Consider the following 25,876-nt stretch of genomic DNA (forward strand, 5'->3'; position numbering starts at 1 on the left):
CAACCATTGGATACTGTGACCTGATTGGCTGTCAATCAGTGGATACTGTGACCTGATTGGCTGTGTGTGTGTGTGACTTCCTGTACCTGTAGCTCCTGTTAGTGTGACATGCTGCCATTGTGTTTGTGTCCATCCAGGCTAACGGCATAAAGATCGGCCCCCAGCACCCCACCACCAACTCCACACTGCCTGGGAGTCAGGGGGGTCAGCAGGCTGGGGGGGGCTGCTGCTGAACCACCATCTTCTCTCCAACACCTGTCCAGCTCACTCTCATCCTCCCGTGGCTTTTCTTGCCCTCCATCCATGCCCACCTGCACACCTGCACACCTGCCTACCTGCCTGGGTGGGTAGACAGGTGTGTTCCCACATGTCCAGATGATGCAGGCATTCCAGCACAGTCCCAATGTGTCGTCATGGCAACCTGCAGTTGAATTAACACTAAAAGTAGTTTTAAATTGTCCTGGGCAGAGAATAAAGTGTTGGTGTGACAAGGAAGGAGTATTTGTCACTTCTGCTGCCCGACCACACCTTCTAGTAGAGTGGGGGGGCGCACTTCTTCACTCGGGGACTCAATGGCAAGAAATACTTTTTTTTGGGCCTGCATGTAAAGTATGAATATTGTTTTATATATATATATATATATATATATATATATATATATATATATGTATATGTATATATACTGTCTGTATAATTTTTATTGAATTTAATTGGATATTGTTTGTGAGGACTTTAAAATGTAATCAATCAGCTTAACATGGATAATAATTGTGGGGAGAGTGTTTTACATTTGTACCCATCATGCATTGCGGGGGATATAAATGCTTGTAATTTAGAAGTATGTGTTGTGCATGGACATGTTTTTATTTGACCCCCCCCCCCCCAGTGTTCAGTGAGCAGCTTGTGTCCAGTGTGACTTCCTGTGCTGGTTTATTTGCACCATGACTGGGAGAGGTTGTTTGGATTGGGTCATACATCAAAATGCTGTGCACGTCACGGTCATTAGCCTGAATGACTCCCTGTGTCCACCAGAGGGCGGCAAAGTGATCTATGAAGGTGGTGAGGTGGTTAGGACCCCCCTGCCTGGTCATGTGAAGGCTTCTAGAAGGAAATGGAAGGTGCAGTGTTTCATCTTTGAAGATATATCACTCTTTCTTTACCTTTTCACTCCCTTCTCTCCTCCCCGGCTAGCTTCCCGCGTGCTAACATTGTCTTTGTTCTTTGCCAAAATAGCGTGTTGGGTTAGATGAAGAAGTCAACATCAGCTGTCTGCCTTAACTCCGCCCCCTTTCAGACATCCTCTTTGACCTTGTTGGGCCTGTGTCACTAACACTTGTTGTCCAACATGATGGAGACGTGTGGACGGCCACGGGGGGAAAATATTTATCTGTGGATTAATCTTCTTCTCTCTGCTCTCCCCTCAAAACTTCTTTGTTGTGTTTGTTCTTTGGAGAAAAATGGGAAAAAAATCAAAAAGAAAATGCTATCACAATAAAGTATAATACAACATTCTCAACTCAATGTCCCCTCATTGCTGACTTCAAGGTGGGAGAAGTGGCAGATCCACTGTGCCGCGTCATTGCTGATGACTTCAAGGTGGGAGAAGTGGCAGATCCACTGTGCTGCGTCATTGCTGACTTCAAGGTGGGAGAAGTGGCAGATCCACTGTGCCGCGTCATTGCTGATGACTTCAAGGTGGGAGAAGTGGCAGATCCACTGTGCTGCGTCATTGCTGACTTCAAGGTGGGAGAAGTGGCAGATCCACTGTGCCGCGTCATTGCTGATGACTTCAAGGTGGGAGAAGTGGCAGATCCACTGTGCCGCGTCATTGCTGACTTCAAGGTGGGAGAAGTGGCAGATCCACTGTGCCGCGTCATTGCTGACTTCAAGGTGGGAGAAGTAGAAGATCCACTGTGCCGCGTCATTGCTGACTTCAAGGTGGGAGAAGTAGCAGATCCACTGCTGCGTCATTGCTGACTTCAAGGTGGGAGAAGTAGCAGATCCACTGTGCCGCAGCAGGGAGCTGACACACACCCCACCAACTCCTCAACACAGCACAGTGTTGTGTGGGAGAGCTTGGACAAGTGGAAACATCCTTGCATGGACCTTGCTAGCAAACTTACTTCACTGAGGCCGCCTTTTAACTCTTCTCCTTTTTGGCAACATACCTTCTTCTCTCTAACTCCTCTCCTTTTTGGCAACATACCTTCTTCTCTCTAACTCCTCTCCTTTTTGGCAACATACCTTCTCTCTAACTCCTCTCCTTTTTGGCAACATACCTTCTTCTCTCTAACTCCTCTCCTTTTTGGCAACATACCTTCTTCTCTCTAACTCCTCTCCTTTTTGGCAACATACCTTCTTCTCTCTAACTCCTCTCCTTTTTGGCAACATACCTTCTTCTCTCTAACTCCTCTCCTTTTTGGCAACATACCTTCTTCTCTCTAACTCCTCTCCTTTTTGGCAACATACCTTCTTCTCTCTAACTCCTCTCCTTTTTGGCAACATACCTTCTCTCTAACTCCTCTCCTTTTTGGCAACATACCTTCTCTCTAACTCCTCTCCTTTTTGGCAACATACCTTCTTCTCTCTAACTCCTCTCCTTTTTGGCAACATACCTTCTCTCTAACTCCTCTCCTTTTTGGCAACATACCTTCTCTCTAACTCCTCTCCTTTTTGGCAACATACCTTCTTCTCTCTAACTCCTCTCCTTTTTGGCAACATACCTTCTCTCTAACTCCTCTCCTTTTTGGCAACATACCTTCTTCTCTCTAACTCCTCTCCTTTTTGGCAACATACCTTCTTCTCTCTAACTCCTCTCCTTTTTGGCAACATACCCTCTTCTCTCTAACTCCTCTCCTTTTTGGCAACATACCTTCTTCTCTCTAACTCCTCTCCTTTTTGGCAACATACCTTCTTCTCTCTAACTCCTCTCCTTTTTGGCAACATACCTTCTCTCTAACTCCTCTCCTTTTTGGCAACATACCTTCTTCTCTCTAACTCCTCTCCTTTTTGGCAACATACCTTCTTCTCTCTAACTCCTCTCCTTTTTGGCAACATACCTTCTTCTCTCTAACTCCTCTCCTTTTTGGCAACATACCCTCTTCTCTCTAACTCCTCTCCTTTTTGGCAACATACCTTCTTCTCTCTAACTCCTCTCCTTTTTGGCAACATACCTTCTTCTCTCTAACTCCTCTCCTTTTTGGCAACATACCTTCTTCTCTCTAACTCCTCTCCTTTTTGGCAACATACCTTCTTCTCTCTAACTCCTCTCCTTTTTGGCAACATACCCTCTTCTCTCTAACTCCTCTCCTTTTTGGCAACATACCTTCTTCTCTCTAACTCCTCTCCTTTTTGGCAACATACCCTCTTCTCTCTAACTCCTCTCCTTTTTGGCAACATACCTTCTTCTCTCTAACTCCTCTCCTTTTTGGCAACATACCTTCTCTCTAACTCCTCTCCTTTTTGGCAACATACCCTCTTCTCTCTAACTCCTCTCCTTTTTGGCAACATACCTTCTTCTCTCTAACTCCTCTCCTTTTTGGCAACATACCTTCTTCTCTCTAACTCCTCTCCTTTTTGGCAACATACCTTCTTCTCTCTAACTCCTCTCCTTTTTGGCAACATACCTTCTTCTCTCTAACTCCTCTCCTTTTTGGCAACATACCTTCTCTCTAACTCCTCTCCTTTTTGGCAACATACCTTCTTCTCTCTAACTCCTCTCCTTTTTGGCAACATACCTTCTTCTCTCTAACTCCTCTCCTTTTTGGCAACATACCTTCTTCTCTCTAACTCCTCTCCTTTTTGGCAACATACCTTCTTCTCTCTAACTCCTCTCCTTTTTGGCAACATACCTTCTTCTCTCTAACTCCTCTCCTTTTTGGCAACATACCTTCTTCTCTCTAACTCCTCTCCTTTTTGGCAACATACCCTCTTCTCTCTAACTCCTCTCCTTTTTGGCAACATACCCTCTTCTCTCTAACTCCTCTCCTTTTTGGCAACATACCTTCTTCTCTCTAACTCCTCTCCTTTTTGGCAACATACCTTCTTCTCTCTAACTCCTCTCCTTTTTGGCAACATACCCTCTTCTCTCTAACTCCTCTCCTTTTTGGCAACATACCCTCTTCTCTCTAACTCCTCTCCTTTTTTTGTCACCTTTTTTGGTTTACCACTTTATTTTATAGTGGCCCTCCACCTAATTTTATGTAGTTGGCCACCTCATTTTTAAAGTGGCCCTCCACATCGTCTACAGAGGCCTGCCACGCTGTTCTTGTCCTCTGCCACACCATTTTATGTGGTCCGCCACATTATTTTAAGAAATTACATTCAAGTGGCCTTCCACTCCATTCAAGTGGCCTGCAAAAGGCTTTAAATAAATACTTCATCAATGTCAACATAAAATTGTACTGCAGACAATATTTTCCACTGTAATATTTGTGATCAGCTACAAAATGTTCCAAACACTTTTTTTGGTGTCATGAAAAAAACAAACTTGGTGAGTGATTTATTGGAGTTAGTCATCAAAGTGCAAAGAAAATGTCATAACTCTAATTGTTTATTCAACTTTGTTTTTAATCACACAAGCGGCCCTCTTATCTGGGGGCCAATGTGGCCCTCAATAAAACACCTGGGGGCCAATGTGACCCTCAATAAAACACCTGGGGGCCAATGTGGCCCTCAATAAAACATCTGGGGGCCAATGTGGCCCTCCATAAAACATCTGGGGGCCAATGTGGCCCTCCATAAAACATCTGGGGGCCAATGTGGCCCTCCATAAAACATCTGGGGGCCAATGTGGCCCTCCATAAAACATCTGGGGGCCAATGTGGCCCTCCATAAAACATCTGGGGGCCAATGTGGCCCTCCATAAAACATCTGGGGGCCAATGTGGCCCTCCATAAAACATCTGGGGGCCAATGTGGCCCTCCATAAAACATCTGGGGGCCAATGTGGCCCTCAATAAAACCCAGTTTGACACCGCTGCTCTGCACCAATAGGGGGCAGCATATTACCTGCACAACAAGCAACTGTTGACATGACAGTACTTTTATACTGTGCAGTACACACTATATGTCTTTTTATTATACATGACAGTACTTTTATACTGTGCAGTACACACTATATGTCTTTTATTATACATGACAGTACTTTATACTGTGCAGTACACACTATATGTCTTTTATTATACATGACAGTACTTTTATACTGTGCAGTACACACTATATGTCTTTTATTATACATGACAGTACTTTTATACTGTGCAGTACACACTATATGTCTTTTATTATACATGACAGTACTTTTATACTGTGCAGTACACACTATATGTATTTTATTATACATGACAGTACTTTTATACTGTGCAGTACACACTATATGTCTTTTATTATACATGACAGTACTTTTATACTGTGCAGTACACACTATATGTCTTTTATTATACATGACAGTACTTTTATACTGTGCAGTACACACTATATGTCTTTTATTATACATGACAGTACTTTTATACTGTGCAGTACACACTATATGTCTTTTATTATACATGACAGTACTTTTATACTGTGCAGTACACACTATATGTCTTTTATTATACATGACAGTACTTTTATACTGTGCAGTACACACTATATGTCTTTTATTATACATGACAGTAACTTTTATACTGTGCAGTACACACTATATGTCTTTTATTATACATGACAGTACTTTTATACTGTGCAGTACACACTATATGTCTTTTATTATACAAGACAGTACTTTTATACTGTGCAGTACACACTATATGTCTTTTATTATACATGACAATACTTTTATACTGCTGCTACTAGTGCAGTACACATAATACTATCATGTATTTTATTAAATGGTGGCAGTGAGTACACATTATACTATCATGTATTTTATTATAGGTGGTAATGAGTACACAGTATATAGTATCATGTAGTGGAGTACACAGTATATAGTATCATGTAGTGAGTACACAGTATATGTACACAGTATGTAGTATCATGTAGTGAGTACACAGTATGTAGTATCATGTAGTGAGTACACAGTACATGTACACAGTATGTAGTATCATGTAGTGAGTACACAGTACATGTACACAGTATTAGTATCATGTAGTGAGTACACAGTACATGTACACAGTATATAGTATCATGTAGTGAGTACACAGTATATAGTATCATGTAGTGAGTACACAGTACATGTACACAGTATATAGTATCATGTAGTGAGTACACAGTACATGTACACAGTATATAGTATCATGTAGTGAGTACACAGTATATAGTATCATGTAGTGAGTACACAGTATATGTACACAGTATATAGTATCATGTAGTGAGTACACAGTATATGTACACAGTATATAGTATCATGTAGTGAGTACACAGTATATGTACACAGTATGTAGTATCATGTAGTGAGTACACAGTACATGTACACAGTATAGTAGTATCTTGTAGTGAGTACACAGTATATAGTATCATGTAGTGAGTACACAGTATATGTACACAGTATGTGGTATCATGTAGTGAGTACACAGTACATGTACACAGTATGTAGTATCATGTAGTGAGTACACAGTAAATAGTATCATGTAGTGAGTACACAGTACATGTACACAGTATGTAGTATCATGTAGTGAGTACACAGTACATGTACACAGTATGTAGTATCTTGTAGTGAGTACACAGTATATAGTATCATGTAGTGAGTACACAGTATATGTACACAGTATATAGTATCATGTAGTGAGTACACAGTACATGTACACAGTATGTAGTATCATGTAGTGAGTACACAGTATATAGTATCATGTAGTGAGTACACAGTACATGTACACAGTATGTAGTATCAATGTATGAGTACACAGTACATGTACACAGTATGTAGTATCATGTAGTGAGTACACAGTACATGTACACAGTATGTAGTATCATGTAGTGAGTACACAGTACATGTACACAGTATGTAGTATCATGTAGTGAGTACACAGTACATGTACACAGTATGTAGTATCATGTAGTGAGTACACAGTACATGTACACAGTATGTAGTATCATGTAGTGAGTACACAGTACATGTACACAGTATGTAGTATCATGTAGTGAGTACACAGTACATGTACACAGTATGTAGTATCATGTAGTGAGTACACAGTATATAGTATCATGTAGTGAGTACACAGTACATGTACACAGTATGTAGTATCATGTAGTGAGTACACAGTACATGTACACAGTATGTAGTATCATGTAGTGAGTACACAGTACATGTACACAGTATGTAGTATCATGTAGTGAGTACACAGTACATGTACACAGTATGTAGTATCATGTAGTGAGTACACAGTACATGTACACAGTATGTAGTATCATGTAGTGAGTACACAGTACATGTACACAGTATGTAGTATCATGTAGTGAGTACACAGTACATGTACACAGTATGTAGTATCATGTAGTGAGTACACAGTACATGTACACAGTATGTAGTATCATGTAGTGAGTACACAGTACATGTACACAGTATGTAGTATCATGTAGTGAGTACACAGTACATGTACACAGTATAGTAGTATCATGTAGTGAGTACACAGTACATGTACACAGTATGTAGTATCATGTAGTGAGTACACAGTACATGTACACAGTATGTAGTATCATGTAGTGAGTACACAGTACATGTACACAGTATATAGTATCATGTAGTGAGTACACAGTACATGTACACAGTATGTAGTATCATGTAGTGAGTACACAGTACATGTACACAGTATGTAGTATCATGTAGTGAGTACACAGTACATGTACACAGTATATAGTATCATGTAGTGAGACACAGTACATGTACAGTATGTAGTATCATGTAGTGAGTACACAGTACATGTACACAGTATGTAGTATCATGTAGTGAGTACACAGTACATGTACACAGTATATAGTATCATGTAGTGAGTACACAGTACATGTACACAGTATGTAGTATCATGTAGTGAGTACACAGTACATGTACACAGTATGTAGTATCATGTAGTGAGTACACAGTATATAGTATCATGTAGTGAGTACACAGTACATGTACACAGTATGTAGTATCATGTAGTGAGTACACAGTATGTAGTATCATGTAGTGAGTACACAGTATGTAGTATCATGTAGTGAGTACACAGTACATGTACACAGTATGTAGTATCATGTAGTGAGTACACAGTATGTAGTATCATGTAGTGAGTACACAGTATGTAGTATCATGTAGTGAGTACACAGTACATGTACACAGTATGTAGTATCATGTAGTGAGTACACAGTACATGTACACAGTATGTAGTATCATGTAGTGAGTACACAGTATGTAGTATCATGTAGTGAGTACACAGTATGTAGTATCATGTAGTGAGTACACAGTACATGTACACAGTATGTAGTATCATGTAGTGAGTACACAGTACATGTACACAGTATGTAGTATCATGTAGTGAGTACACAGTATGTAGTATCATGTAGTGAGTACACAGTATGTAGTATCATGTAGTGAGTACACAGTACATGTACACAGTATGTAGTATCATGTAGTGAGTACACAGTACATGTACACAGTATGTAGTATCATGTAGTGAGTACACAGTACATGTACACAGTATGTAGTATCATGTAGTGAGTACACAGTATATAGTATCATGTAGTGAGTACACAGTATATGTACACAGTATATAGTATCATGTAGTGAGTACACAGTACATGTACACAGTATGTAGTATCATGTAGTGAGTACACAGTACATGTACACAGTATGTAGTATCATGTAGTGAGTACACAGTACATGTACACAGTATGTAGTATCATGTAGTGAGTACACAGTACATGTACACAGTATGTAGTATCATGTAGTGAGTACACAGTACATGTACACAGTATGTAGTATCATGTAGTGAGTACACAGTACATGTACACAGTATGTAGTATCATGTAGTGAGTACACAGTACATGTACACAGTATGTAGTATCATGTAGTGAGTACACAGTACATGTACACAGTATGTAGTATCATGTAGTGAGTACACAGTACATGTACACAGTATGTAGTATCATGTAGTGAGTACACAGTACATGTACACAGTATGTAGTATCATGTAGTGAGTACACAGTACATGTACACAGTATGTAGTATCATGTAGTGAGTACACAGTACATGTACACAGTATATAGTATCATGTAGTGAGTACACAGTACATGTACACAGTATGTAGTATCATGTAGTGAGTACACAGTACATGTACACAGTATGTAGTATCATGTAGTGAGTACACAGTACATGTACACAGTATATAGTATCATGTAGTGAGTACACAGTACATGTACACAGTATGTAGTATCATGTAGTGAGTACACAGTACATGTACACAGTATGTAGTATCATGTAGTGAGTACACAGTATATAGTATCATGTAGTGAGTACACAGTACATGTACACAGTATGTAGTATCATGTAGTGAGTACACAGTATGTAGTATCATGTAGTGAGTACACAGTATGTAGTATCATGTAGTGAGTACACAGTACATGTACACAGTATGTAGTATCATGTAGTGAGTACACAGTATGTAGTATCATGTAGTGAGTACACAGTATGTAGTATCATGTAGTGAGTACACAGTACATGTACACAGTATGTAGTATCATGTAGTGAGTACACAGTACATGTACACAGTATGTAGTATCATGTAGTGAGTACACAGTATGTAGTATCATGTAGTGAGTACACAGTATGTAGTATCATGTAGTGAGTACACAGTACATGTACACAGTATGTAGTATCATGTAGTGAGTACACAGTACATGTACACAGTATGTAGTATCATGTAGTGAGTACACAGTATGTAGTATCATGTAGTGAGTACACAGTATGTAGTATCATGTAGTGAGTACACAGTACATGTACACAGTATGTAGTATCATGTAGTGAGTACACAGTACATGTACACAGTATGTAGTATCATGTAGTGAGTACACAGTACATGTACACAGTATGTAGTATCATGTAGTGAGTACACAGTACATGTACACAGTATGTAGTATCATGTAGTGAGTACACAGTATGTAGTATCATGTAGTGAGTACACAGTACATGTACACAGTATGTAGTATCATGTAGTGAGTACACAGTACATGTACACAGTATGTAGTATCATGTAGTTATTTAGTGTGTTGTCTGTAGAGAAAGATGGCATTTGATGACGTCCCCGGGTCCCCCCCCCCCCCCTCCCCCTCCCCCCGCCCCCTCCCGGCCGCGCGTCACACGGGCACGCGGGGTCAGTGACCGCGCACGCTGGCTGTTTATCAGCAGGGGAGGTCCTCGGGAGCGCGCAGGAGGAAGGTGCGCGCGTGTCTGGAAGGCAGGACTCGGGCGCGCGACCGCAGCAGCCGAGGGATCGATCGGATTAAATCGGAATGGAATCGGAGAGAAATTAAAGACAAAGGCGAGACCCTTGAGGACATTTTTATTGGCGGACAAACATCTCAACTTTGTGTGCGCGGACCTGCTCTTCCTTGCACGCACGCGGACATACTTTAAGCAGGATTACATTCCAAGTCAGACAGGTGAGATTTCAACTCTTTTACTCTTTTTTTTCTTTCCATTTATTTTCACATTTTTCTGCGTGGCTTCTTTGTCTCCAAAACGTCAACTTTGGTGCACTTTTCCCGCTGGCGTGTGCGCGACTTTAGCAGCGCGGCGAGGACATTCCCGACCAGCACAAACTGACTTTTTAAAAACATCTTCTGGACGTTGAAAAGAAGTGAAGTAGAAAGAATGATTGACGTTGAAAAGAAGTGAAGTAGAAAGTCATTGAAGGTCTGCCATGCCGACATGCTAACAATAGCACCTTTAGCACGCACACGGGCACGCGCACACGGGCACGCGCGCCGACATCCCGGTCCCAACAGTTAGTTGAAAAGTGTAAGTTTGTTGTAAAATGTTTGGTGAGCAGCGCAGGCCGACATGATTGACACATGTGGAGACTTTTTAGTTGCGGTCAAGCGGGAGTGAAGTTGGCGGGGAAGTTAGCCCAGTTAGCATGTTAGCTGATTGTGTTGCAGCCTGCCCGGAGACACGAGGTGCCGCCGAGGTGAGTCATGGCCGGCCGGCTGGGAACTATGCTCCCTGCCACCCTCATCACCGACATGGCGGACTAAGTCACTTTTACAGCCGGAGATAGTTAGTAATAGTTGTAGTAGTTGTAGTAGTAGTAGTAGTAGTGCTGCTTGTGGGGATGGATGAGGTGTGGGGGTCATCATCATCATCATCTTATTATTATTATTATTATTATTATATTTCATCTCACTAACACGCGCTACGAAAATTTAAAATAAATAAGTCCTGCGGTGCTAAAAACTAAACTGGGAAAAACAACAAAAAAACGTTGGTGACGTCACTAATTAGCCTGGTTAGCTCCATGCTAGCCCACAAGATAAGTTAGTTAGCGTGTTAGCAACATGCTAACTAGCACAACTTTGTTAGCATCCTCATTGTCTTACCTTCGCTTAGACTTTGGCTAAGTTTTTTTTTACTTTGAAAACCTTTTTGGGAGTTTTTTTTTTTTCAACGCGTCGACGAAGTTTGAATGCAGTTTCACTTTGTAGCTGCACTTGTTAGTCTGCACCTGCTCGCATAACTACTAACTATCACACACTTTTATACTAACTATCACACACTTTTATACTAACTATCACACACTCTTCTACTAACTATCACACACTCTTATACTAACTATCACACACTCTTATACTAACTATCACACACTCTTATACTAACTATCACACACTCTTATACTAACTATCACACACTTTTATACTAACTATCACACACTTTTATACTAACTATCACACACTCTTCTACTAACTATCACACACTCTTATACTAACTATCACACACTCTTCTACTAACTATCACACACTTTTATACTAACTATCACACACTCTTCTACTAACTATCACACACTCTTATACTAACTATCACACACTCTTATACTAACTATCACACACTCTTATACTAACTATCACACACTCTTATACTAACTATCACACACTCTTATACTAACTATCACACACTCTTATACTAACTATCACACACTCTTATACTAACTATCACACACTCTTATACTAACTATCACACACTCTTATACTAACTATCACACACTTTTATACTAACTATCACACACTCTTATACTAACTATCACACTCTTTTATACTAACTATCACACACTCTTATACTAAATATCACACACTTTTCTCTTCAACACAACTATCACACTTTTCTACTAACTATCACACACTCTTCTACTATCACACACTTTTCTCTTCAACATAACTACTAACTAACACACTTTTCTCTTCAACATAACTACTAACTAACACACTTTTCTCTCCAACATAACTACTAACTAACACACTTTTCTCTCCAACATAACTACTAACTAACACAGTTTTCTCTCCAACATAACTACTATCATACTTTTCTCTACAACATAACTACTAACACACGTTTCTCTTCAACATAACTACTAACACTTTTCTCTCCAGCATAACTACTAACACTTTTCTCTTCAACATAACTACTAACTAACACACTTTTTTCTTCAACATAACTACTAACACACTTTTTTCTTCAACATAACTACTAACACACTTTTCTCTTCAACATAAGTACTATCACACTTTTCTCTTCAGCATAACTACTAACTACTACACTTTTCTTTTCAACATAAGTACTATCACACTTTTCTCTCCAACATAACTACTAACTATCATACTTTTCTCTTCAACATAACTACTAACACACTTTTCTCTTCAGCATAACTACTAACTACTACACTTTTCTCTTCAGCATAACTACTAACACACTTTTCTCTTCAGCATAACTACTAACTACTACACTTTTCTCTTCAGCATAACTACTAACACACTTTTCTCTTCAGCATAACTACTAACTACTACACTTTTCTCTCCAACATAACTACTAACTATCATACTTTTCTCTACAACATAACTACTAACTAACACACTTTTCTCTTCAGAATAACTACTAACTACTACACTTTTCTCTTCAACATAACTACTAACAATCACACTTTTCTCTCCAACATAACTACTAACTAACACACTTTTCTCTTCAACATAACTACTAACAATCACACTTTTCTCTTCAACATAACTACTCACTATCACACTTTTCTCTCCAACATAACTACTAACAATCACACTTTTCTCTTCAACATAACTACTAACTATCACACTTTTCTCTCCAACATAACTACTAACAATCACACTTTTCTCTTCAACATAACTACTCACTATCACACTTTTCTCTCCAACATAACTACTAACTATCACACTTTTCTCTCCAACATAACTACTAACAATCACACTTTTCTCTCCAACATAACTACTAACTAACACACTTTTCTCTTCAACATAACTACTAACAATCACGCTTTTCTCTACAACATAACTACTAACATACTTTTCTCTACAACATAACTACTATCACACTTTTCTCTTCATAACTACTAACACTTTTTTTACTGTCTATCACACACTCTTCTCTTCAACATAACTACTAACTATCACACACTTTTCCAATAACTATCACACACTTTTCTACTAACTATCACACACTTTTCTACTAACTATCACACACTTTTCCAATAACTATCACACACTTTTCCAATAACTATCACACACTTTTCTACTAACTATCACACACTTTTCTACTAACTATCACACACTTTTCTACTAACTCTCACACACTTTTCCAGTAACTATTAGACACTCTTCAACATAACTATCACACATTCTTCTCTGTTGATAGTATTTAATTGCATGTCGTCCACATTCAAAGTAGCGTCCTGATCAGCCTGACGCTTACGAGCAACTTAGTGGACGTTAATTCACTTTTAGCCAAGATGGCCAAATAAACTTGTGTTGTGTTCTCCAACAATAAAACTCCGTGTTTTTTTTTCGCGCGACGGTTGTTTTTTTTTTTTTTTCCTCCCTCCGCCTGTTGTGTGCCTGCTCGGGCTTGGAGCCGCGACCCAAGATGGCAGCTCCTGTTAGGAGGGAGAGATAAGACCACACACACACACACACACACATGTTCACCACCATGCCTCTTTTTCCTGTTTGTCCCCCCTCCCCTGGCTTTTCTTCTGCTTTCAATTGAGCTCTCATTAAAGACCTACTGAAATGAGATGTTCTTATTTAAAGGGGGATAGCAGCTCCATTCTATGTGTCATACTTCATCATTTCACCATATTTTTGCTGAAAGGATTTAGTAGAGAACATCCACGATAAAGTTGGCAACTTTTGGTCGCTAATAAAAAATCTTTGCCTGTACCGGAAGTAGCAGACGATGTGCGCGTGACGTCACGGGTTGTAGGGCTCCTCACATCTAAACATTGTTTACAATCATGGCCACCAGCAGCTAGAACGATTCGGACCGAGAAAGCTACAATTTCCCCATTAATTTAAGCGAGGATGAAAGATTCGTGGATGAGGAAATTTAAAGTGACGGACTAGGGGAAAAAAAGAAGGAAAAAAAGGAGATTGCAGTGGGAGCGATTCAGATGTTATTAGACACATTTACTAGGATAATTCTGGAAAATCCCTTATCTGTCTGTTTTAGTGAGATTAAATATTACCTTAAAGTCGGAGGGGTATGGCCACGTGTGTGGTGACGCCAGAGTCTCTGAGGGAAGTCACGCAGTTGCAAAAGGACGCAAGCCTTGCTAATGTGTCCGGTAAGAGCCCACTTATTACCACAATTTTCTCACCAAAAACTGCCAGTTGACATGTAGTCGGGATCCATGTTCGCTTGACCGCTTTGTTCCATAGTAAAGCTTCACCTTCGGGAATTTTAAACAAGGAAACACCGGCTGTGTTTGTGTGGCTAAAGGCTAAAAGCTTCCCACCTACATCTTTCTTCTTTGACGTCTCTATTATTCATTGAACAAATTGCAAAAGATTCAGCAACACAGATGTCCAGAATACTGTGTAATTATGTGATTAAAGCAGACTACTTATAGCTGGGATCAGGCTGGAGAGAAATGTCCTGTTGAAAACCCGCGGAATGATGACGCTTATGATGACGCGTGCGTTTGACGTCACCGGTTGTAGCGGACATTTTTTTTCCAACCCGAGCCAAGCTTCAAGTAGTCTGCTTTAATCGCACAGTATTCTCAGTATTCTGGACATCTGTGTTGCTGAGTCTTTTGCGATTTGTTCAATTAATAATGGAGACGTCAAAGAAGAAAGATGTAGGTGGGAAGCGGTGTATTGCTGCTGCCTTTAGCAACACAAACACAGCCGGTGTGTCCTTGTTTACATTCCCGAAGGTGAAGCTTTACTATGGAACAGAGCAGTCAAGCGAACATGGTTCCCAACCACATGTCAACCGGCAGGTATCAGTGAGAAAATTGTGGTAATAAGTCGGCTCTTACTGTAGCTATGAGCAGAGCTTGCGTCCTCCTGCAGCTTCGGACTATTACCTCCTCCCACCAGAGACACTGGCGGTCACCACACCCCTCTGACTTTCAGTTACCATATAATCTCACTAAAACACTAGTAACACAATAAACAGATAAGGGATTTTTCAGAATTATCCTAGTAAATGTGTCTGTCATCTGAATTGCTCTCACTACCCTCACCTTTTTATGTATTTATTTTAACTTTTTTTTTTTTCTTCTAGTCCTTCACTCTCACTTTCCTCATCCACAAATCTTTCATCCTCGCTCAAATTAATGGGGAAATTGTCGCTTTCTCTGTCCGAATCACTCTAGCTGCTGGTGGCCATGATTGTAAACAATGTTCAGATGTGAGGAGCTCCACAACCCGTGATGTCACACGCACATCGTCTGCTACTTCCGGTACAGGCAAGGCTTTTTTATTAGCGACCAAAAATTGCAAACTTTATCCTCGATGTTCTCTACTAAATCCTTTCAGCAAAAATATGGCAATATGATGAAGTATGACACATAGAATGGACCTGCTATCCCCCTTTAAATAAGAACATCTCATTTCAGTAGGCCTTTAATATTTGCTTACATGTCCCTTGGCAAGTTTACCTGCAATAAGGTGCTTTTGCTAGCCATCCACAAGCTTCTGTGCACATTTTCTCACCACAAAATTGCTGCAGGTCAGCTAAATGTGTTGCTTTTCTGATGTGTACTTGTTTCTTCAGCATTGTCCACACCTTTAAGTCAAAAAACCTTAATTCTAACCTGATTTAGCCATTCCTTGACCACTTTTGAGGTGTGTTTGGGGTCATTGTCCTGTTGGAACACCCAACTGTGCCCAAGACCCAACCTCCCCCCTGATGATTTTAGCTAATCCTCCTTTTTCATTGTCCCATTTAAAGCAGCAGTTCCATTGGCAGCAAAACAGGCTCAGAGCATAATACTACCACCACCATGCTTGACTGTAGGTATGGTGTTCCTTAGGTTAAAGGCATCACCTTCTCTCCTCCAAACATATTGCTGGGTATTGTGTCCAAACAACTCCATTTTTCTTTCATCTGACATCACATGAACAAAGATAGGACCTTCTGGAGTAAAGTTCTGTGGTCAGATGAAACAAAAATGGAGCTGTTTGGCCACAATACCCAGCAATATGTTTGGAGGAGAGAAGGTGATGCCTTTAATTCCAGGAACACCCTCCCTACTGTCAAGCATGGTGCTGGTAGTATTATGCTCTGGGCCTGTTTTGCTGCCAATGCAACTGCTGCCTTAAATGGGACAATGAAAAAATGAGGATTGTAGAAATGATCAAGACAGCCATGACATTATGTTCTTTACAGGTGTATGTAAACTTTTGATCACAACTGTATTTATAAAAGGCTACATTGGGATTGCGGGGTCAGATCTAGGCCCGGGCAGATAGAGTATTGCTTGATGGTATATTGACCTAAGAATTATTGCTGATAAACAATATTATTGCCGTTAATTAATTTAATGGGACCAAGTCAAGCATTGATGTAATGAAACATAACAATAACAGTTGTATACTCTTTCAAATGCAAGAAACTTGTATTTGGAATGCAAACATTGGCATCTCCAAGTTAAAGAAAACAAATAAAATATACTTTGTTAGCAGCATGTTGCACTTGAATAAAGATGCCAACCAACAGCAATACATATATATCCTAAAAGGAAACTGCACTTTGTAGGAATTGTGCCTGTTGTTCACAATCATTCTGAGAGACAAGAACACACATCTTTTATTGGGGGGATCTTAAAAAGAAATGCTTGGAAGTTGCAGCTTGTTTGTCTATGAACAAAACCTGAAATAATACTGTACTATGATCATGTCTTTCACCCAGGACACATTGGTGTGCTATCACAGTGTTGTGGATTACAAACTCAAATGGGTTCCGTGCTGACGTAGTAGCTAGCTTATCTCTTGCCGTAGTTAGCTTTTTTGGCTAATGTACGCTAGAAAGAGTTCCTCGGTGTTCACTCTTACAATAACAATGTTGCTACAGTTTGGTTATTACACAGGTTACACAACCTAAATAAAGTATTGTTGACGGTTTATGAATGATTTAAAGGCAGAATTGATTGCTCCTATTAGCTGCATTGCTAGTCGACTAGAACCAGCCCATTTTTACATCTTAATAAGCCAAATAACAACATTTGTCTTCTTGTTTCTCATGATTATGAATGATTGGCAAAATTCCCCGTAAAAGTGTGGTTCCCCTTTAAGGGGGTTTAGGGGGGCCTGAAATACCCAAGCATAAGAATAAGTGAAATAGCTAAATAGTATCGACACTTCAGTAATGAACATGTCGGCAGAGGTGGAGTTGTACATTTCTTAACTGCCAATCAACTTAGGACCTTCTTAAAACATAAACAGTACAGTTTAAACCCTGTGTTAACAGTAAACAAAATGAAGTTTGGCAGTTTCATGTGACAAACACTGACATGACTACATGAACACACATTTGAAATAAATGCTAGTTCTCTAACATTATTGGATGTGTTTGGCCATGTGTTTAACTACACTTTCTGAGAGTGTTTGCACTGAGCTGGCCGAGTGATTGTGTGCTTGCAGGTTTGTTGTAGTCACACACATTGGGCATTTATTGTCAATAAACAGTTTTACAGTTTGTCTGACTGCAAGCAGCCATCCCCCCCAGAGATCCTACCAGCTCCTTTCTTATTGGCCACTTAGCTTCCAATTTTGCACACTTTTCATCAATTTAATTCGACTTTCTCATTACAAAATATTTTTTTTAAGTTGCAAATGACAAAAGCTTATTTAGTCAAAGGAACATAAATGTAAAAGTGCACCAATATACATAAATTATAGATGCCTCAATAATGAATGGTATCATAGCTCCTGCATTGGAATGAAATAGTAAGGTGTCCAAATATTCTCACCTCTACTCCTCGGTGTTGATAGACTCATCTTGTTCCCAATATTTCAACTGAAATATTCCCAATTTAGTGCAGTTTATGATCATTTTCTCCACGTTACATGCTAAATAGTAGAGGTGCAAAGATTTGGGCACCTTACGATTCCATTAAAAATCCATCTTTAATTTACATTTACATTTCTTTTCGTTTCAGCAAATAAGCGTTTATCACTTCAACTTCAAAAAAATAGTGCATTTGTAATAAAGAGTTACTTTATTTTTCACATTTAATATATTAATAAAAATGTGTGCAAAACCCTAAAATAAAGGAGCTGGTTGGATCTCTCAGTGAGGCGACGCGAACATTTTAGAACTGTTTACTAATCCATTTTATATTCCTGATACAATATTCAAAACGAAACAAAACGGCCCCAAAAATAAAACTATAAAACTGCAGGTAGTGAAATATGCAGTCAAAAATGGTAATCGAGCAGCGGAAAAAAAGTTTAGAGTGGGTGACAAAATTGTGAGTGAGTTGTGAAAAGCGAAGTCTGCATTCTCATTTAGAAGGTTGGCTTGTCCCGATGTTGCACTCCCGCTTCTGGTAACCTAGCAACGACATAGGAAGTCATCACTGAGCAATGGGAGGGACACAAGGTTACATTTAAAACATGGTTTTAATATATTTTTCTCCTGATCCTTATTTTCGGTAGGTCATAACAATCTTAATTGTCGGTATGGACCGATGTATAAAACACCTGCATTATGATACAGTTTTCAGTCATATCGCAAAGCCTTAGCTTGCCCACTCAAAGTCTTGCTTATGTCACCACAACATCCTGTTTCAACCTGGATGAAAGTATTTCAACCAAAAATTCATTTTTTTGCCTTTTGGTCCAAAATTGTTCTGTGGTTGAAATGATTTCTGCATTACTAGTTTTTATCCTGGCAGAGTGTTTGCGGGGCATTTGTGCGGGTGGCACGCAGGATGTCTTCCTCTGAAGAAATGTGGGATTGACGCCATGTTTGTTTACACCAGTGTTTCGGCGTTGGCAAGCAGGAGGGGAGATTTTCCTTATTTGTGTCTACACTCTAGTATTCTTGTTAGAACGACACACAAGCCTGCATCATTGATGGACGTTATGGCTTTAAGTCTATTTTGCAGCTCTCTGCCATAACGTTATACATCACAATATATTATTTGCTATATAAATTATATGAAGTAACCAATTACCGTAGCTTGCGCTTCACATGTCCTCCTACTGGGTCTCATGTAGCATGTTTAGCTATTCCTCGTCCTTCAGCGATGATGTAACTTGTAAGAAACTGTTTTTTATTGTTTGTTTATAACTTAGAAGTGGCTTTGCACTGTGGAGGGACAGTTTGCAATTTGCAGGAATGCTGCATTGTGTTAAGGGACACCTTTGCTCACTTGTCGCGTCAAATTTGCTTTATCACGATTTAACAAGGGCTTCACGGTGGCAGAGGGGTTAGTGCGTCTGCCTCACAATACGAGGTTCCTGCAGTCCTGGGTTCAAATCCAGGCTCGGGATCTTTCTGTGTGGAGTTTGCATGTTCTCCCCGTGAATGCGTGGGTTCCCTCCGGGTACTCCGGCTTCCTCCCACTTCCAAAGACATGCACCTGGGGATAGGTTGATTGGCAACACTAAATTGGCCCTAGTGTGTGAATGTGAGTGTGAATGTTGTCTGTCTATCTGTGTTGGCCCTGCGATGAGGTGGCGACTTGTCCAGGGTGTACCCCGCCTTCCGCCCGATTGTAGCTGAGATAGGCGCCAGTGCCCCCCGCGACCCCGAAAGGGAATAAGCGGTAGAAAATGGATGGATGGACGATTTAACAATGTTATTAAAAGCTCTATCTTGGCCCTAATGTATATAATTTATAACGTCAATATAAACAATGCCTATACTGCCAGTAATTTGCAATGATAGGCTCAAAAATGTATACTTACATTTAAAAAAAAATCTGTTAATTAGTATTAACATATTTTATTGTTTTGCCGTGTTTTCAATTGTTGCTGCATATTTTTACAATGTATTTTGAGATTTTCTCAAGTGTTTACTGACTAATGACGTTTATTCAATTAAAAACTAGCAACAAATATGGCATCTTCTTCTGGTGTTACTATAGAATGTACTGGTGCGTACTACTTCTACTTCTGTCCCTCCATGTCCCTGACCAAAGAATAGTGCCGCAGCGAGCATGATGTCACTCTTGCTTAATATTTGCACATTTTGTAGATGGCTTTCCACGGCTCTATTTGGAATATATATTAAAAGCAGGTCCACATTGCAGACGTTTTGATTACGTCCGGTTTCCGTATTGCGGTTTTTGGTGGTCAAATTTTCAGTACATCGCTTGTCAATGGTGTGTAAAAAAATAAGCTGTATATATATCAATTCATACTGTAACAACTGGCTGGTGTTAATGTTTTATGTTCGTGTGGTTTGGATTTCATGTCCGTTTTTCCCACGTTTGCAAACACACCGTCCATGCCTGAAAGGTGATTGGCGGAGAATGAGGAAGTGTTGTTGTGTGTCCGGCGGGAAAGTGCAGAGTCACAAGACAAAAGTGTTTGCATGGGAGGTAAAACCTGTTGGAATTGTGCTGTTAGTTATCATAAGATTGGTAATAAAAGTTACAAATAGCGTCAGACATTGTGTGATTTCTTTTGGGAGCTACAGTCTATTATATTTAATTTGTTTTAAAGTAAAAATAGAAGCTTATTTTTAAGGTGTGGTGGTAACAAAAATACAGTGAATTACATTAAGGGGAAACCCTAGCTCCACCCATTTTACATTCAAGAACGCTAGCTTGCTGTTGGTGGTTTACTGTTGCATCCTCGTGCGGTGTGTAGTGAAACATGTTAAGCTATTCCTCCTTCTGCAAATGTGATACTTGTAAGAAACTTTGTCGCCATCGCGGCAAGGATTAGTGATTTAGAAGTAGATAAAAGACTGTGGATGGAAGTTAGATGCTAGCTAGCTATGCTTGCGGAGCGGTGCTTCAGCGTTTAGACTGTAGCTCCACCTTTATCCTTAGTTTTAAAGCCAAAACACCTCCTGTCTTTCTGCTAGCAACACGTGACGTGCGACATCAGGCTCATGGTGGACAAAAGTAAGCCTGTCTGTATTTTCAAAGGCATTATAGTACCTTTTTTAAATCATTAGTATCATAGTACTTTTATTAGTACTGGTGTACAGTACAACCGTAGTCTAAATCAAGAATTGTGCTCAATCCAGAACACTTGTGCGTCAAATTGTCATCCCAGGAATCGCAATCAAATGAATCGTTAGTTGTTGTAAGATTGACATTATCCAGTGTGGCCATTTCTACTTGGTCAATGTTTGTCTCGGTTAAGCCAGGCAACAAAGAAGAGATCCTGCAGAACTTAAATATGATTCCTAGTTCATGAGCCTGGTGAATTGGATCATTTTTAACCCCGACTTTGACCCTCGTAAATACTTGATGTGGCTTTTGTACTCCAGGAACCTGTTTACACACACACACACACACTGTGTATACTTGTTCGTGAGGTAGGAAGCATTCCTTAAAGGGGAACATTATCAGCAGGCCTATGTAAGCGTCAATATATACCTTGATGGTGCAGAAAAAATACCTTTTTTTTTTTAACCGATTTCCGAACTCTAAATGGGTGAATTTTGGCGAATTAAACGCCTTTCTGTTTATTGCTCTGGTGGCGATGACGTCAGAAAGTGACGTCACCGAGGTAATACAGCCGCCATTTTAATTTTCTACACATTACACACATGGGTCTCAGCTCTGTTATTTTCCATTTTTTTCGACTATTTTTTGGAACCTTGGAGACATCATGCCTCGTGGGTGTGTTGTCGGAGGGTGTAACAACACTAACAGGGAGGGATTCAAGTTGCACCAAAGATGCCAAAGTGTCTGCCGCCAGACCCCCATTGAATGTGCCAGAGTGTCTCCAGATTTGACCGGCGATGACGGACATGACACATAGATGTATGGATAACCTGCAGATGCATTTGCAATGATAAAGTCAACGAAATCACAAAGGTGAGTTTTGTTGATGTTGACTTATGTGCTAATCAGACATATTTGGTCGCGGCGTGACTGCCAGCGAATCGATGCTAACATGCTATTTACCGGCGGTGCTAAAGCAGACATGGAACAGAGATGTATGGATAACCTGCAGATGCATTTGCAACTATATTACGTTTCCTTCCACCCACATTTAATGCGGAAAAAACACTTACCAATCGACGGATTTAAGTTGCTCCATTATCACAAAATGTGAAAGTCCTGATCGTTTGGTCCCCACATTTTATCGGCGATGCTAACGCAGCTATTCGGCCATGCTTTGGCTATGAATAGCGTCAATAGCTTCAGTTTCTTCTTCAATACTTTCATACTCCAACCATCTGTTTCAATACATGCGTAATCTGTTGAATCGCTTAAGCCGCTGAAATCCGAGTCTGAATCCGAGCTAATGTCGCTATATCTTGCTGTGGTATTCCCATTGTTTGTTTACATTGGCAGCACTGTATGACGTCACAGGGAAATGGACAGTGGTTTCGAAGATAGCGAAAATAACGCACTTTAAAGCTTTATTTAATGATATTCCGGGACCGGTAACATTTAGAAAAAAACTTCAAAAAATACAACAAGCCACTGGGAACTGATTTTTATTGTTTTTAACCCTTTTGAAATTGTGATAATGTTCCCCTTTAAAGAACCTAAATGAAAGTTAATGCTTGGGAAAATGTGATGTGGTCCGATGAGATCTAACTTGAGCTCTTTGTCAGCTTGACTGGACTGTTTTGGAAGCAGAGGAACGCTTATGTACACACATTGTTTTTAGAGTATGTATGGGTTGTAGGTATGCAGTATGTATGGGTTGTAGGTATGCAGTATGTATGGGTCGTAGGTATGCAGTATGTATGGGTTGTTGGTATGCAGTATGTATGGGTCGTAGGTATGCAGTATGGATGGGTTGTATGTATACAGTATGTATGGGTTATATGTATACAGTATGGATGGGTTGTATGTATACAGTATGTATGGGTTATATGTATACAGTATGTATGGGTTGTAGGTATACAGTATGTATGGGTTATATGTATGCAGTATGTATGGATTGTAGGTATACAGTATGTATGGGTTGTAGGTATACAGTATGTATGGGTTATATGTATGCAGTATGTATGGGTTGTAGGTATGCAGTATGTATGGGTTGTAGGTATACAGTATGTATGGGTTATATGTATGCAGTATGTATGGGTTGTAGGTATACAGTATGTATGGGTTATATGTATGCAGTATGTATGGGTTGTAAGTATGCAGTATGGCATAAGATATGATCAACATTTGGATTCATATTGTGATTTTTTTTTTTTTGTGTGTGTTTTTTAACTTGCAAGGGTGAAAACATCTATTAAAAACTATAAAAACCTAGGGATGAGTTCTAAATGATGATATACAGAGTAAAGAAGTTGAATTTAAAAAGCACAGTGACAATAAATGTGTTAAGTTTATGCACAAGGACACAGTTATTTCACCACCAGTGTTTGGGGTTAGCCGATGCAACATCTTTGGAGCGTGCATGGACCATTTCCAAGTGTCAAAAATGTACTTGCGTTGAAAATGCAAATCACACGGTGGGAGGAGGAGAGGAGAACATGCTAACTGTGGCGCTAGGCTAATTTGAATGTGAAGTGGTGAAACAGAAAAAGAAGAAATGCTTTGTACAGCAACAGAAAAGTCTAACTAGAAGTGTGTTACAGTGGAGTCTAACAGCTAAGAAGAAGAATTGAGCATCATTTAATGGGTGAGGAGAGAAAATGCTGTCCATGCAGGCAACTATTGCAGCTATAGATGTGAATGACTAGATAGATGACAAGGTTTTCAGCCACACGTTTTTGGCAAGAAAAATAAAACTTAGTAGGAATGTGTAATCATTTCTACTTAGCAGGCATGTTCAGGTCTGACATATGCAGTCTTCCATTGTGGATACACATGTAAATATACAATTATGCACTAATAACACAGGGGATTTATTATCTTACAGTAATATTCATTACATTAGGCAACTGTTGGGAAGTTTCCAGGCTTTTTCACCCAGGTGTGTTTGAGGTGTGAGTGACAGCATCCTGAAGGGCCACCTGCTAGAGTGCTGGCCCCCGGCCGGCCTGGCTCCATGGGGGTGCGTGTGAAGTGCACTGTCCCCCGTAAGCCACATTTTTCCGAGACAAAGACAGCATGTCAGTCAAATGATACCAATTTCTGTGACACTTGCTTGATTGGATGCAACTGTGTTGGCCAACTTTGTGATTCCATTCACAATTGCATTAACACGGAATCATGGGCCCCTCGTTTATTGGTTTGCTGCGTTTTAAGCTCCAAGTTGAGTCATTCTGTGTACAGTATATCATTTACTTCTGCTGAACCTTGTTACTGGCAGTGCAGCGGGAGAAGGTGCACATCCATGTTTGATGGGTTAATAAATGCTCACAGCTGATCACGGTGAGGGACTTAAATGTATCCAATCACCTAGCTTGTGTAAAGTACTGCAACTGGAGACTCACTGTTCCTAAAACCTGACCACAGCTTAGGTATGTTCTTCATGGATGTCTGGGTATGTTCTGGCCCAGTCAAGCTTTTGTTGGCGGTCAGCAGATGTAACTGTCTTTCAATTCTTCCAACTATTGTCAGAGTTGTAGAAAAATGTAAAATTGGTGTTGAAATTAAATTATAATCCTATCGCACATAATTTAGTGTTAAGAGGTGGTTTGATTTGTGAATGTTTGTTTTGATGGCTATTTTGTGGTCTTCGCACCACATTTACCCAGCACCTCAACCATCCCTCATGCACACTCTCTTCTCATGTCTTTCCCTCTCCTCATTAGTATCTTCTCTCTCCTTGCTTGCACGGCTGTTGCCACCATATTCCCCCTACTATCCAACCAAAAGGTTAGTGGGGGACTTGAAATACTGTGGTGACATTCCCTGCCAAATGTCATCGCTCTTCTACCACGTCCTCATTTCCTGCCATGTCAGTCTTTCTTTAGCAGGAAAGACCTTTTGGACCAAGTGTTATGTCTGTCATATATATAGAACTGTCCTGTGTGGGCACGTGCATGCCTGACCTCAACTATATCCCATTAGCCATATGTGTGCATGCATTTCAAGCTGGCCTCTCCCACTGACCAGGGACTTGAGGCAAAGCTACAGAATGTTTTGGTGAATATATATGGCCAGGACTTGAGTGGTCCATCTCTCCCCTTGCTCTCCATGACTGGGACACTGCTGCTGTTGAAAGGTTAAGAGCTGCCTGCCGATAGAGTCAACATCCTGTTAGGAGGGGATTGAGGCAGTAATGGCAGCAAATATATTATAGATGCATACATGGATGAGGAAATGTCTATTTTGCATTTACCAACTAGATGTGACTGCACGGGCTTC

At 40.0% G+C, this 25,876-nt stretch overlaps 2 protein-coding genes across 7 annotated transcripts in view; both read left to right on the forward strand.

The window, feature by feature from the left end:
* Positions 1-1,516, forward strand: part of rab2a (RAB2A, member RAS oncogene family) — a 54,362-nt gene extending 52,846 nt beyond the window's left edge. The window contains exon 8 of the mRNA XM_061891369.1: positions 138-1,516. Within this exon, the coding sequence (XP_061747353.1) occupies positions 138-233 (96 nt within the window). The 3' untranslated portion in view covers positions 234-1,516. The remainder of the gene's footprint in view (positions 1-137) is intronic.
* Positions 1,517-10,352: 8,836 nt separating this feature from the next.
* Positions 10,353-25,876, forward strand: part of chd7 (chromodomain helicase DNA binding protein 7) — a 116,746-nt gene continuing 101,222 nt past the window's right edge. For 3 of the 6 annotated variants that reach the window (XM_061890609.1, XM_061890616.1, XM_061890615.1), the window contains exon 1: positions 10,353-10,604. The gene's annotated coding sequence lies outside the window, so the exon portion shown is untranslated. Of the gene's footprint in view, positions 10,605-10,963; positions 11,132-15,838; positions 15,926-22,374; positions 22,472-25,876 lie in introns of those variants that run through there. The other 3 variants (XM_061890611.1, XM_061890610.1, XM_061890614.1) reach the window with 3 other exon arrangements.

Source organism: Nerophis ophidion, linkage group LG28 (assembly GCF_033978795.1).
Source record: "Nerophis ophidion isolate RoL-2023_Sa linkage group LG28, RoL_Noph_v1.0, whole genome shotgun sequence".
Classification (NCBI taxonomy): Eukaryota; Metazoa; Chordata; class Actinopteri; order Syngnathiformes; family Syngnathidae; genus Nerophis; species Nerophis ophidion.